This window comes from Chlorocebus sabaeus, chromosome 20, assembly GCF_047675955.1.
Source record: "Chlorocebus sabaeus isolate Y175 chromosome 20, mChlSab1.0.hap1, whole genome shotgun sequence".
In the NCBI taxonomy this organism is placed as follows: Eukaryota; Metazoa; Chordata; class Mammalia; order Primates; family Cercopithecidae; genus Chlorocebus; species Chlorocebus sabaeus.
In genome coordinates this window covers 116,294,228-116,308,597 of record NC_132923.1, presented here as the reverse complement: position 1 = coordinate 116,308,597, position 14,370 = coordinate 116,294,228, and the positions used below count along the sequence as shown (strand labels likewise).

At 53.7% G+C, this 14,370-nt stretch overlaps 1 protein-coding gene across 10 annotated transcripts in view; it reads right to left on the bottom strand.

The window, feature by feature from the left end:
- Window positions 1–14,370, bottom strand: part of KIF17 (kinesin family member 17) — a 49,277-nt gene that overhangs the window by 12,567 nt on the left and 22,340 nt on the right. For all 10 annotated transcript variants that reach the window (XM_007980197.3, XM_007980198.3, XM_073007746.1 and 7 more), the window contains 5 exons: window positions 10,217–10,364; window positions 7,123–7,679; window positions 5,777–5,857; window positions 4,539–4,750; window positions 1,862–2,093 (listed from right to left, as the gene is read on the bottom strand). In XM_007980197.3, coding sequence (XP_007978388.3) covers window positions 1,862–2,093; window positions 4,539–4,750; window positions 5,777–5,857; window positions 7,123–7,679; window positions 10,217–10,364 — 1,230 coding nt within the window. The remainder of the gene's footprint in view (window positions 1–1,861; window positions 2,094–4,538; window positions 4,751–5,776; window positions 5,858–7,122; window positions 7,680–10,216; window positions 10,365–14,370) is intronic.

Here is a 14,370-nt window from a genome sequence, read left to right as displayed (position 1 = left end):
AGAATGAATTCAACTGGAAATATAACAAGGAGCATTAAGAAAAGACATAAAAATAGCCAAGAAGGGCCAGGCACGGTGGCTCACACCTGTAATCCCAGCACTTTGGGAGGCCGAGGCGGACAGATCACGAGGTCAGGAGATAGAAACCACCCTGGCTAACATGGTGAAACCCCGTCTCTACTAAAAATACAAAAAATTAGCCAGGCATGGTGGCGGGTGCCTGTAGTGCCAGCTACTCAGGAGGCTGAGGCAGGAGAATGGCATGAACTCAGGAGGCGGAGCTTGCAGTGAACCGAGATCACGCCACTGCACTCCAGCCTGGGCGACGGAGTGAGACTCTGTCTCAAAAAAAAAAAAAAAAAAAAGCCAAGAAAATAAAAAACTAAGGAGGTTAAAAAGGCAAAAAGGTTTTGTTTTGTTGTTTTGTTTTTGAGACGGAGTGTCACTCTGTCACCCAGGCTGGAGTGCTGTGGCGTGATGTCAGCTCACTGCAATCTCTACCTCCCAGAGTCGAGTGATTCTCCTGCCTCAGCCTCCTGAGTAGCTGGGATTACAGCTACCAGGCCGGACTAATTTTTGTATTTTTTTTTAGTAGAGACAGCATTTCACCATGTTGGCCAGGTTGGTCTTGAACTCCTGACCTCTGGTGATCCGCCCGTCTCAGCCTCCCAAAGTGCTGGGATTACAGGTGAGAGCCACCGCGCCCAGCCCAAAGAGGCAAAAATTTTTATGCTCGGCAAGATCCTTTGGCTGCCAGGACGGTGGTGGGGGCGGGGAGGGGTGGGGAGGACCCTGAAGGTGGCCAAGGAGCCATCATGAGGATCAGGAAACCCAGACAGCACAGAGAAAGCTCCAAAGGCAGCGCATGTAACCCTCACCGCGGGCAGAATCGCACTCCCTGACTCCGGCCTCACTCCCTTTCTCCAGCTGCATCTGCCCACTCTCTGCTCCTAGAACATGCTGACCTCTCTCCTGCTTCAGGCTCCATCCCAGTGCTCCTCCCCACGCCACCCAGGGCTGGTTCTCTCTCTCTCAGTTCTCCCAGAAGTCTCTACCTCCAGGAGAACGTCCCTGTCCCTGACCTGTGTTAGCCCAGGTCCTTCTGAGGTTCCCAGTCTGGGTGCTTGTTTCATGAGCATGCTTTGTGGAAAGCACTTTATAGAAATGAATCAAGTTGTGCATTTGTAATGTGTGCACTTAATCATCTACAAAAATGAAAACATAAAAACGGAGTTGTCTCGCTCTGGTATTCTCTTCACAGTACTGACCACTCCTCGATATTCTCTTGCTTATTTCTCTGCTGTGTTATTTCTTACACACACACACCCACACGCGCACACACACAACACATACACACATGCATGTACACACACACAACATATCCGCATGCATGCACACACACAACACACACACTGGGAGACAAGCTCCACAGTGACAGGGACACATCTGTCCCCGTGACTGCTCTGCCTGCCAGCATCAGAACAGGGTGTGCCACACTGCAGGCACTTAATAAGTGCTTTCCAGCCTGGGCAATATGGTGAGACCCTGCCTGTCCAAAAAATTTCATAAAGTAGCCAGGTGTGGTGGTGCACACCTGTAGTCTCAGCTACTCGGGAGACTGAGACAGGGAAGATGGCTCGATTCTGGGAGGTGGAGGCTGCAGTGAGCTGACTGTACCACTGCACTCCAGCCTGGGTGACACAGAGAGACCCTGTCTCTGAAAATAAATAATAAATGCATGCATGCCTGCTGTGTAAAGAGTAAAGGGCTGCCTGGCTTCCCACAAGGTGTAGGGATGCCTGGATGGGGGTCTCACCCATCTCTGGACAGCTGGGCATGGGGGGCTGCACCTGGGCCTCACCTTCCTCTGCATCTTCTCCAGCAGCTTGTTCTTGGCCCGAACTTCCTCCTGGATGGAGTCATAGACATTGAGCAGCACCCAGTCCCCGCTGTCCTCATCCGAGTTCTGCAGGGCAGCCACCAGCTGCTTCCTGCGCTCGTCTGCGTAGCGCTTACGCCGCTTGTGCTTCTCCTTCAGGTCCTTGTTCTTGGCCTGCTCTCCACCCACCACCTGCTGCTCCAACAGCTGCAGACTGCCAGCGCAGAGGAAAAAGCAAACAAGAAAATATCTGCTCATCACCGAGCACGTGCCATCCGGCAGGCTCCAGGCTATGCGTGAGCCCACCAAATCCTTCCAACGACCCCACTTCACAGGGAGGGAAACCGAGGCTCGGCGACAGGACTATGCTTGCTCAGGGTCACAACCAGGACTCCTGCCCAACTCCGTGCCTGTGCACTCGACCACAGTGGTGGGTCAGGGCGGGAATCTTCCTGTGGGCTCAGCTAACCCACCCCTGACCCGCGGACTTCCCACGCTGGTGCTCCCTGCAGCTGAGCAGGTGCGTTCTGTGTCTGAGGCCACTGGCATGATGAGAAGAACCCTGGGTTGTGAAAAATGTTCAATGCACTCAATGCACAATATTTAATCAGGGAGGGACACGCACAATACATTGTGCTATTATATCTAAATTATATATATCCTATTATATCCACAATACATTAAGACTATTATATCCAAAATGCTCAAAAATGGTTAGAGTTTTGTCCTTTAAACGTACAAATTTTAGGCCGGGTGCAGTGGCTCACGCCTATAATCCCAACACTTGGGGAGGCTGAGGCAGATAGACTGCTTGAGCCCGGGGGCTTGAGACCAGCCTGGGCAACATGGAGAGACTCTATCTCTACCAAAAAATAAAATAAAATAAAATAAATTTTTAAAAATCAATAAAAATGCAACAATGCCAAAAAAAAAAAAAAGATACAAATTTTAAATAACTATAGAGAAAAGTTTACGGGAATTGCCACCTCCCACTGTCTAATGAAGCAACACAAACATTTTTCAAACCCTGCCTCTTTCCAAAGGGAGTGAGTAGCCCAGAGGCTTGATAAGGATTCACAAAAGGAGGAGAGGATCATGCTCAGGAAAAAAATGGAACTTTGCAACCCGAGCAGCCAGGCTCTAACCACTTCAGGCTCCATGGCAGCCGGTGCAAAAGGGAACCACGTCCATGTCACTGCTCTGTTTAAAATCCTGCTTCGAGGCTGGGTGCGGTGGCTCACGCCTGTAATCCCAGCACTTTGGGAGGCCTAGGCAGGCGAATTACTTGAGGTCAGGAGTTTGAGACCAGCCTAGCCAACATGGTTAAACCCCATTTCTACTAACGATATAAAAATTAGCCAGGCGTGGTGGTGCACACCTGTAATCCCAGCTACTTGGGAGACTGAGGCATGAGAATGGCTTGAACCCAGGAGGCAGAGGTTGCAGTGAGCTGAGATCACGCCACTGCACTCCAGTCAGCCTGGGCGACAGAGCAAGGCTCCGTCTCAAAAAAAAAAAAAAAGAAAGAAAAAGAAAAAACAAATCCTGCTGTGGGTCGAGCCAAGCACCCAAGGAGGGTACACAGGGTCCTCCCTCCGGCCCCCCTGCACCCCTCCCCGGTTCACTCCAGCTTTCACTCATTGCTTGCACGTCTCCAAACGCCCAGGCCAGGTCCCACCTTTGCAAGTGCTGTGCCCTTTCTCTAGGATGCCACCCCTGCAGCAAACCTTATTCAGGTGCCTCCCCTTCTGTGAAGCGCACCCCCCCTCAGCCTTCCCTCCACAGCACACTGTGAAAATAGCCAGGACACGTGCCAAGTGTTTACTGCGTGCCCAGTGCGGGGCTGCCACGTTGCAGGCAATGCCTCGTTTTGACCCTCACCACAAGCTTCTCACACTGAGACTATTGATATCGCCCATTCTGAAGATAGGCAGCGAAGGCACAGAGAGGTTTCAAGTTGGCCCAAGGTGGCAGAGCTAGTGGAGGAGGCAGGCTGGGAACCGCTAGAGAACAGGACCCTCTTGGCTTTGCCTGTCCCCCGCCCTGGCCTGTGGGCCCTTGGGACTGGGGCAGCAGCTTGCTCATCCTTGCGTCCTGTGCCCAGCACTCAGGAGTCATTCAGTTAGTGTTTGAACTGTGGCCTCTGGGACTGGCTCTCCCCCATTGAACACCTGGATGACTGTGGCATGGAGGTTGGGCTGACATCATTAACACAAGTGAGAACCGAGGCTCAGAAAAGTTAAGCAACCTAACAAAGCCACACGGCACGTGAGGAAAGGCCAGCTCCCCAGGCGGTCTCAGAGTGCCTGGGGATGGCTTGTCCTGTGGGTGAGTGGGTATCACATCAGGGAGGGCACTGGAGGCCAGGGGGCTGGGGGCTTGACTGGGATGGGAGAAAAGCCTGTGATACTCTGCCCTGGGATTCCTGAAACCTGAAGGCCAGCAGGCCTGACAAGGGATGCTGGTGGCAGCCTGTGTAGCTTCCAGAGCAGAGCCCTGCCCGCCCAGTCCCCACCATGCCTGGAGACGAATCAGGGTCACCCTGCCATGTTAGAAGGGAGAGCTGGGAGGAAGCTATGGCACCCCCGCCTCCATCCTGGAACGCAGCCCCTTCCCACCCCACCGTGGGGTCCCGCCGGCCCCATGCTCTGCTGCTTACCGGGCCAGCACCTGCTGCTGGTCCACGACGGGCAGCGGGTCATCGGTCAGCACCGCCACCTCCATGCCCACATTCTCCCTCCTCACACTGGCTGTGGCTGGCAGGGACTGAGGCTGAGCCACCACGGACACTGGGGCCTCAGTCTCCAACCACACGCCAGGCTCTGCCGTCGGCACCACCTCCAAGGCCACTTCGGAGGCCAGATCTACCTCCTGAGTGTGAAGAGAAACCCAGGTGGAGGTGGGAAGGCCACCCCCTCCCCCACGCCCGATGTCTCCCAGGCGGCTCAGTCCCCGACCGGGCCATTCCGCCTGCTGCAGCCCCGACAGATCACCTCCAGCTCAGGGACACCAGTGACACAAAAACACGCCCTGTTGAGTTCTTACTGCCGCTATTCCCACTGACACCCCCACGCTGTGAGGAAAGCTCCCAGCTTCCTCTCTCACCTCCCACAATCCAGTCTCCACAGGCAGCCAGGGCCATCTTAAAATAGAAACCGATCACATCCCGTTCCCGATGAGGCCCGCGTGACTTCCCGTCACGTTAGCAGCAAAGTCCACTTTCCTCTCTGCCGGCTCTTTACCTCCACGGCCTCCCCCACCACCCGGGCCTCCTTTTCCATTGCTGAGAAAGTCAAGGTCTTTCTAGCCATAGGACCTTGGCACTTGCTGTCCCCTCTGCTTGCTGCTTCCCCCCATCCCTCCTTCATGCCTGGGTCCCATCTCAGAGTCACTTCCTAGCCAGGGCTGCCCCGGCCGCTCCATCTACGCCCCGCTGAGAGTCTGCTGCAGGCCCTGTGCCCAGCCCACCCTTGAGTCTAGATTGTCTTCTTCTCTATAAATGTGGGGAGATTTAAAGCCTCCTCTCGCTCTCCTGGGGTGTTCAAACTGGGTTCCCTGATGGTGTCTTAGGGGCTACCAGCCCCGACCTGCAGCCCTTGTCCTTTACATACACTGGGCCTCAACTGCTTTACACAAAGTGCACCAAGGCTGAGGAAGGTTTGAGAGCCACCATCTAGAACAACAGGCCTCTTTCACTCCGTAAGAAGATGATGGCTCCTCCCACTGCATACTGCCTGGTCACGGGCCATGGGCCACAAGCCCGGGGAAGGCGGGGGTTGTTGTTCTCAGCTCATGGATGAGGAAACTGAGGCGCAGGGAGGGAGAAGACAAGCTGGAGTTTCCCAGGAAGTTGAAGAGAACCCCGTCCCCAACACGGAGGCCCAGGGAGGTACTCACAGGCCTGGGCGGGAAGTCATCAGCCGCCTCAGCTTCAGGTCTGGCATCCCCGGGCTCCAGCAGGTCTGTCAGCACGGGGGCCTGGGAGGAGAGAGGGGATGGGGGAGGAAGAAGCCTGATTTGGGCCAGAACCATCCTCTGCTCCCTTACCTCTGGCCTCACTCCAACTCCCCAAGGCCTCCCACCACCCCCTACCCTCCCCTGCCTGTCCCTCCTGAGAGAAGGAGCACAAAGTGGGGGAAGAGATGAGGGAGAGAACAGGGAAGAGAGGAAATGGGACAAGGGCTGCGGGTCAGGGCGTGTGGTGGGCTCCTGCTGTGTACCAGGAGTGTTGCCTGTATCCACTCCTCTGAAGCATCCTCGTTTTACAGATGAGGAAACCGAGCCCAGAAAGGTCACACACCAAGGAAGTGGTAGACCTGAGATCTCTCTCTCTAAATACACACACACAGACACACACACACAAACACACACACACACAGGAAAGGAAAGGAAAGCAGAGAACAAAAAGGAAGAAAATAGGACTCTTTTTTTCTTTGAGATGGAGTCTCACTCTGTCACCCAGGCTGGAGCACAGTGGTGCAATCTTGACTCACTGCAATCTCCGTCTCCCAGGTTCAAATGATCCTCCTGCCTCAGCCTCCTGAGTAGCTGGGATTACAGGTGCACGCCACCACACCTGGCTAATTTTTATAGTTTTAGTAGAAATGGGGTTTCACCATGTTGGCCAGGCTGGTCTTGAACTCCTGGCCTCAGGTGATCCACCCACCTTGGTCTCCCAAAGTTCTGGGATTACAGGAGTGAGCCAATGTGCCTGGCCAAGAGGAACATTTTTTTAAAACAAGAGGGTTGTTGAAAAGGGAGAAGATGTTGGTCAGGGGGCCAGACGGAGGAAGAGCAGTGTCCCAGAAGCCTCACGGTCACTGAAAGGTGGCTGGATTCCCACAGACCCCCCACCCAGCTCACTACGGAGCTCACGAGCCGGTGAGGGTTGCCCAAGGCTCCGTCAGGCCTGGACACTCACTGTAACCATGGCAACTGGGCAAACGCCCCGTACAGCTGTCACTCCATCTGCAGAACAGGTGCTCACCTGGCATAACCTTGCACCTGGACCCCAACTTTCTTATTGAATGACAGAGCATGAGACAGACCTTCTCCTTTCCCAACCCCTGGACACCAGGGCCCCTGAACCAGCCACCAGTGCCAGAGCCACAGCGGACACAGTGGAGCCACGGCCTGAGCAGCAGAGGCCGTGTGTGTGAACAGCGTGTGGACAGTGAGCTCCAGACCCTGGGCAAGCTCTGCCTGCTCAGTGTTCGCATGGCACCAGGCATGACAGCAGCTACCTGCACGGGGACCTTGGGGATGTCTGCCTGGGATGCGTCTGTCCTGGCCACGGTGGAGGAGAGTCTGGCCAGCTTGGCTTCCACCTCGGCAAACGGGTCCGGCAGGCCTAGTAACCCCTGCAGGGGCACCTCCTGCGGCTCCTCTTCCGGGAGGTAGTTCTGTTCCCCCAGCTGGTGCCCAGCGGCCTCCTGCCCGACACACTCATCCAGGAAGTATCTGCTCCTGGACTCCACAGTGGGCATGGAGACCTCCACGTTGGAGGGCTCCTCGGGCCCAGGGAAAGCCTCAGACACAGAGGTTTCTTCGAGTGAGGATGACTCACTGGAGCCCAGAGAAATCCCAGACTTGGAGGGTTCCACATTGGGCAGCTCCGCGAACCTGGAGGAAACCTCAGTCTTGGAGACGTCATCACTGGGCAGAGTGTCAGTCGTGGAGAAGACCTCGGGTTTCACCACTGTCTCATACTGGAAAGCAGGTGGGTACTCAGAGCTGGTGGCAAACTTGGCCCTGGACATGACCTCAGCCTTGTAGAGGACTTCCGCCTGCAAGACAGCCTCTGCAAAATGGAGAAATTCCTTCAGGTTTTTTTGTTTGTTTGTTTGGTTTGTTTTGTTTTTGAGAGGGAGTCTCGCTCTGTCGCCCAGGCTGGAGTGCAGTGGCCGGATCTCAGCTCACTGCAAGCTCCGCCTCCCGGGTTCAGGCCATTCTCCTGCCTCAGCCTCCCGAGTAGCTGGGACTACAGGTGCCCGCCACCTCGCCCGGCTAGGGTTTTTTTTTGTATTTTTTAGTAGAGACGGGGTTTCACCGTGTTAGCCAGGATGGTCTCGCTCTCCTGAACTCGTGATCCGCCTGTCTCGGCCTCCCAAAGTGCTGGGATTACAGGCTTGAGCCACCGCGCCCGGCCGTCCTTCAGTTTTTAAAGGGTCAGAATGAGAGATCCTTCCGCAGAAGGTGGCCCCAAGCCCAGTGTTTCTTTTCCTTTTTTTTTTTTTTTTGAGACGGAGTCTCGCTCTGTCACCCAGGCTGGAGTGCAGTGGGGCAATCTCGGCTCACTGCAAGCTCTGCCTTCCAGGTTCACGCCATTCTCCTGCCTCAGCCTCCCCAGTAGCTGGGACTACAGGCACCCGCCACCACGCCTGGCTAATTTTTTTGTAGTTTTAGTAGAGATGGGGTTTCACCGTGTAAGCCAGGATGGTCCAATCTCCTGACCTCGTGATCCTCCCGCCTCAGCCTCCCAAAGTGCTGGGATTACAGGTGTGAGCCACCACACTCGGCCCAAGCCCACTGTTTCTAAAAGACCAGCTTGAGAGTCAGAGCCTCCTAGGCCCTCCAGAGGCTAGCTACAGCCTGCCTGCCTTCCCGTCTCTGCTCTTATCAGAACCCAAACCTACTGCCTTCCACCTCTTCCAGGAAGCCTTCCCTGACCAACACTGTGATTTCTCCATTTTCTGACCTCCACGGCCACTAAGTGCTGGGCTCTCACGGCACGCCCTGCCTTGGGACCACTCTTCACACACTGGCAGGCTTCCTGGGGTCTTGTTGCCTTCCAAGGCTGAGAGTTTGGCAGATTTCATGCCCAGGTGCCCTAGGAGCCCCCACTGGAGTGCCTGGCCCAGGGCTCTTGTCCACTGGATATGCTAGATCCGCGAGAGCTAAATGAATGCTGTGGATGAATGTCAGAGCCAGACAAAGAGCAGCTGGAGGCCTCATATTCAATCTGGACTGCAGGGAACACTCCAAAGGGCAGAACATGCTAGAATCGGCTCCCTCCTCTTCCCCTGGGTCTCCTCCAGGAGCGCGTCTCCCTTGCAGTGGAGACAGGGCTGCATTCACATGGACCCCTTAGTGCTCCGGCTCAGGGGGTTCCCGGCGCCTCTCATACCTCCCACCCATTTCTTCATCGCTGTGTCCCAGACCCCTGTCAGCGGGTCTTGATATTTCCCTTTGCTGAAATATGGGATCCACTCCTCAGCTAAATGGCCTGGATCTCTCTCTGACTTGGTTTCCACGTGGTTAGGGGAAGATTCAGGGAGTCCTACCTCGCTGGACTGGGGAAAGAGAGGCTCAGTAAGAAGGTACAGGTAAAGCAGGTAAATTACCCGACACGTGGTAATGTGCAACAAATGGTACCGACGGTGCGATCAGTATCATCATCATTCCAGGCCTGGATTCTACACTATTCATGAGTGCTAGGAAGTCTGAACCTCCAGGCAGCATGCGTGTTTGACTGACACTGGTACAGCGGAACATCCTAGGGTGGCAAAAAGAAGACAAAAACTAAAGGCCAAGTGCAGTGGCTCACGCCTGTAATCCCACTTTGGGAGGCCAAGGCAGGTGGACTGCTTGGGCCCAGGAGTTCGAGACCAGCCTGGCCAACATGACGAAACCCCATCTCTACTGAAAACACAAAAATTAGCTGGGTGTGGTAGTGCGCACCTGTAATTCCAGCTACTCAGGAGACTGAGGCATGAGAATTGCTTAAACTCGGGATGCAGAGGTTGCAGTGAGCCAAGATCATGCCACTGCACTCCAGCCGGGGCGATAGAGCAAGACTCCATCTCAAAACAATTTTTTTTTTTTTTTAAAAAGACAAAAACTTCCAGATAGGTAAAAATTTGTGGCTACGGATTAAATCTTATTACGGGATGTGTTTGCTTTGGTAACAGAGAGGCTCAAAAGTAAGAGGGGAAAATGGAAAACACAGAAATTCGGGGCAGGGGCTTGCCTTTACAGAAAGGGTAGTACTTCACAGCTCACAGTCAGCCTCGAGCTGGAGCCCAGCCCACGGCTAAGCCATCCCAGTGCAGTGCTGTGGGTGAGAACACTGGCTTTGGGGCCAGACTGCCTAGGTTCAAATCTTGGCTCTCCTTTACCAGCTGTGTGACCATGGGCAACTTACTTACCCTCTCTGTGCCTCAGTTTCCTCATCTATATAGTGAGCATAACTGTGGTACCTACCTTACCGGACCATTGTGAGGATAAAACAGACCTGAGCCTGGGGTGTAGAAAATGCTCTGTGATGCAGTTACTGCAGTGAGGCAGAAAGGAGGCCATCTTCCCTCAAGACAGCCTGGGGAGGCAAGGGGTGCCCACCTGTCTCCTTCCGCAGGTTCTCCTCCAGTGTAGACAGCCTGACATCATATGAGTTGCGCATGGCAGTGATGTCTTCCTCCAGCCTGGCCCGAGACTCCTGCTCAGCCTTATAGTCAGCTTTCAGCCGGGCCAGGCGCTCTTCATACTCCTGGTGGGGAGGGGGGACCAGAGGGCAGGCAGCATTTTATCATCATTTTGAAACCCAGCTTTAGGTATTCCTTTGTTGTTATTCAAACAATACAGAACATATAAGCCAAGAGAATCCAATTGTACAACACTGTGATAATTACTTGCTAGTGAAGACCTTTCTAAACTGTTCTCAATGCTTTTTTGTTTTGTTTTGTTTTTGAGACAGGGTCTCACTCTGTCCCCCAGGCTGGAGTGCAATGGCATAATCATGGCTCATTCCAGCCTCAAACTCCCAGGCTCAAGTGATCCTCCTGCCTCAGCCTCCCAAATAGCTGGGACTATGGGCATGCCACCATCAGCTAATTTTAAAAAAAAATTTTGTGGGGCAGGTGCAGTGGCTCACGCCTGTAACCCCAACACTTTGGGAAACCAAGGCAGATCGCTTGAGGCCAGGGTTCAAGACCAGCCTGGCCAACATGGCGAAACCCCGTCTCTACTAAAAGTACAAAAATTAGCCAAGCATGGTGGCGTGCCTGTAATCTCAGTTACTGGGGAAGCAGAGGCATGAGACTGCTTGAACCCGGGAAGTGGGGGTCGCAGTGAGCCAAGATCATGCCACTGCTCTCCAGCCTGGGTGATAGAGTGAGACTCTGTCTCAAAAATAAAAATAAATAAAAAATTTCTAGAGTAGGGGTCTCACTATGTTGCCCAGCTTGTTCTCAAACTCCTGGACTCAAGTGATCTTCCCACCCCGGCCTCCCAAAGTGTTGGGATTACAGGCATGAGCCACCACACCCAGCCTCTCAGTGCTTCTTTTTGTTTGTTTGTTTGTTTTTTGAGATGGAGTTTCACTCTTGTTGCCCAGGTTGGAGTGCAATGGCACAATCTTGGCTCACTGCACCCTCCACCCCCCAGGTTCAGGCGATTCTCCTGCCTCAGCCTCCCAAGTAGCTGGGATTACAGGTGTCCACCACCAAGTCCGGTTAATTTTTTTTTTTTTTAGTAGAGACGGGGTTTCACTATGTTGGCCAGGTTGGTCTTGAACTCCTGACCTCAGGTGATCTGCCAGCCTCAGCCTCCCAATGTGCTGGGAATACAGGCATGAGCCACTATGCCCAGGCTGCTCAGTGCATTTTTAACAGATTAATAATATGTACGTTTGTTTGCAATCTATTTTATCCACACAGCAATATATCAAGAACACCTTTCCATGTTGGCAAATACCTTTCTGCCCAATGGTCCTCAATCCATCAATGACAAAATATATTTTTATTCACCCACTTCTCTCCATCTTTGCTATCACTGCCAGCTCTTATCCAAACAGCCACCTGGTCCTCACCTCTGTTCTCACTCTGGCCCCAACCTCTCTCTCCCCTGCTTAGGATCTGCTAATGGAATCCCATGTTCATGGATGAAATCTAAGCTCCTCAACTTGATCTGAGTCCCAAGTGATTTGGCCCTGCCTACCCCTCAACGGCTATGATGCACATTTGGGGCCTCCTAGACAAACCCACTTCCTCCCTGCCCCAAGGCCTGTGCCCTGCTCCCTGGCAAGCACCTTCCCAGGCCGCAGCTTAGTAACACCCCTCAGAGAGGCCTTCCCCGACTATACTCTCAGAAGCCCTCCTGCACAGCTCTCTGTCCCTTCCTCTATTGTTTGTTGTTTTTTTTTTCCTGAGACAGAGTCTCACTCTGTCACCTGGGCTGGAGTGCAGTGGCTCAATTTCAGCTCACTGCAACCTCTGCCTCCCAGGCTCAAGTGATTCTCCTGCCTCTGCCTCCCAAGTAGCCTGTTACATGCGCACCCCACCATGCCTGGCTAATTTTCATATTTTTGGTAGAGATGGGGTTTTCAATCATTTCACTACCCCAGGATGAGGACTCCTGGGAGACAGCCAAGGGCAGGACACACTTGCCTGGGGAAGGGTGTGAAGGGGTGTGAACAGGTATGAATGGGTGTGACTGGGTGAATGGTGTGTGGATGGGTGTGAATGGGTGTGTGGTGTGTGAATGGGTGTGAACAGGTGTGAACAGTTGTGAATGGGTGTGACTGGGTGAATGGTGTGTGGATGGGTGTGAATGGGTGTGTGGTGTGTGAATGGGTGTGAACAGTGTGTGAGCTGTCTCAGCAGCGCCCCCTTCCTCACAGCCCTCCACAGCTGCTGTCTTCTGACACCAGGGCAAGGGCCGCCAGTTGCTTCTTTTCCTTCCTTGTGTCTCTTCTGTCTCTCCAGCTTCCTAGTAATCACAGGAGCTGCTACTTCTGCCTGACCCATTGCTTCCTTCTTATTTGATTACAGTTTATTGTTGGTCTCCTTTACCAGAAGGCACCCTCCAGAGAGCAAGGACCATCCTGTCCTTTTTTGTTGTTGTTGTGAGACGGAGTCTCACTCTGTGGCCCAGGCTGGAGTGCAGTGGTGTGATCTCAGCTCACTGTAACCTCCACCTCCCAGGTTCAAGCGATTCTCCTGCCTCAGCCTCCTGAGCAGCTGGGACTACAGGTGTACACCACCACACCCAGCTAATTTTTTATATTTTTGGTAGAGACAGGGTTTCACCATCTTGGCCAGGCTGGAAGGACCATCCTGTCTTGTAACCTCGGAGCCTGCCAGAAGAGGGATTCAAGAAACCCCTGTGGAGCCAGTAAATGGCAGAACTGCAGGTTATGGGCATGCAACATATTCAGGCCTCTGACACACATGTCCCAAGAGAAGGGCAGGGCATTTATGAATTAAAGATAGTCTGGGACCCTTTGTCTTCTGGAGCCACTGCTGACAGACGCGCCTGCCACTGTAGTAAGCCAGAGAGAGGGGACAAGGACAGGGATGGGGTGGGCAAGCACCACGTCATACTCCCACATCTCCAAATCCCTTTGGCAAATACAAACTGGTATGGATAGCACTGATTTAGGCTCTTAGGGAGGGAGAGAAGGGGACAGAGAATAATTCAGATGTAATCGTGCATTCTTCAGTACATTTTTAGATACACTTGAACCTCAAAGCAATACCCACAGTGTTACTGAGGCCTAGGGAGGTTCCATGACCAGGCAGCTCTTCAGAGCGCTGCAGCCCTCTCCTCCACTGCCCCCTGCTCTTGCTGCCCTCCTCACCAGTTGGCATCCCAGGACCCATGGCTCGAGTCAGTAAACATCCCTGACTCCCTCACCCAGCCCCTCTATTGTTTTCTCCCAGCACAGCCCTGACCCTGGTTAAACCCAGGCCTCACCTTAGCAATACACAGATGGAAACATATACATACGCACGCACACACATGCACATGCAGGCACACATGTACCCGCAGGCACACATGCGCACACACACACGCACCCCACAGGCACACATGCGCACACACACATTCACACACATACACATGCAGGCACACATGCACACATACATGCACACGCATGCACGCATACATGCACACACGCACACACGCACACAACATATGCATGTGCACAGCATCACCAATCTCCTTTTTTTTTTTTAATTTTTAATTTTTTTTTGAGTCAGAGTCTCACTCTGTCGCCCAGGCTGGAGTGCAGTGGCGCCATCTCAGCTCACTGCAACCTCCGCCTCCCGGGTTCAACCAATTCTCCTGCCTCAGCCACCCAAGTAACTGGGATCACAGGCACATGCCATCACGCCCAGCTAATTTTTGTATTTTTAGTAGAGACGGGGTTTCGCCATGTTGGCCCGGCTGGTCTTGAACTCCTGACCTCAAGCAATCAGCCCCCTTCGGCATACCAAAGTGCTGGGATTACAGCCATGAGCCACTGCGCCCAACCCCATTCTCACTTTTAAACATGGGACCTGAATCTCAGGCAGGTGGGCTTCTACATGGCTGAGCCCACAGCCCCAGTCCCACCCTTTCGCTCCGTCTTCCCAACCCTCCTCTCCTCCCACATTCCTTGCCTGGTGAGTCACAGAGAACAGGGAGGCACAGGACTCCCTCACCTTCCCGTCCACCTGCAGGTCTACCCGGAAGCTCCACCTCCTCTCAACCCACGCCGCACAGCTCCAGGACCT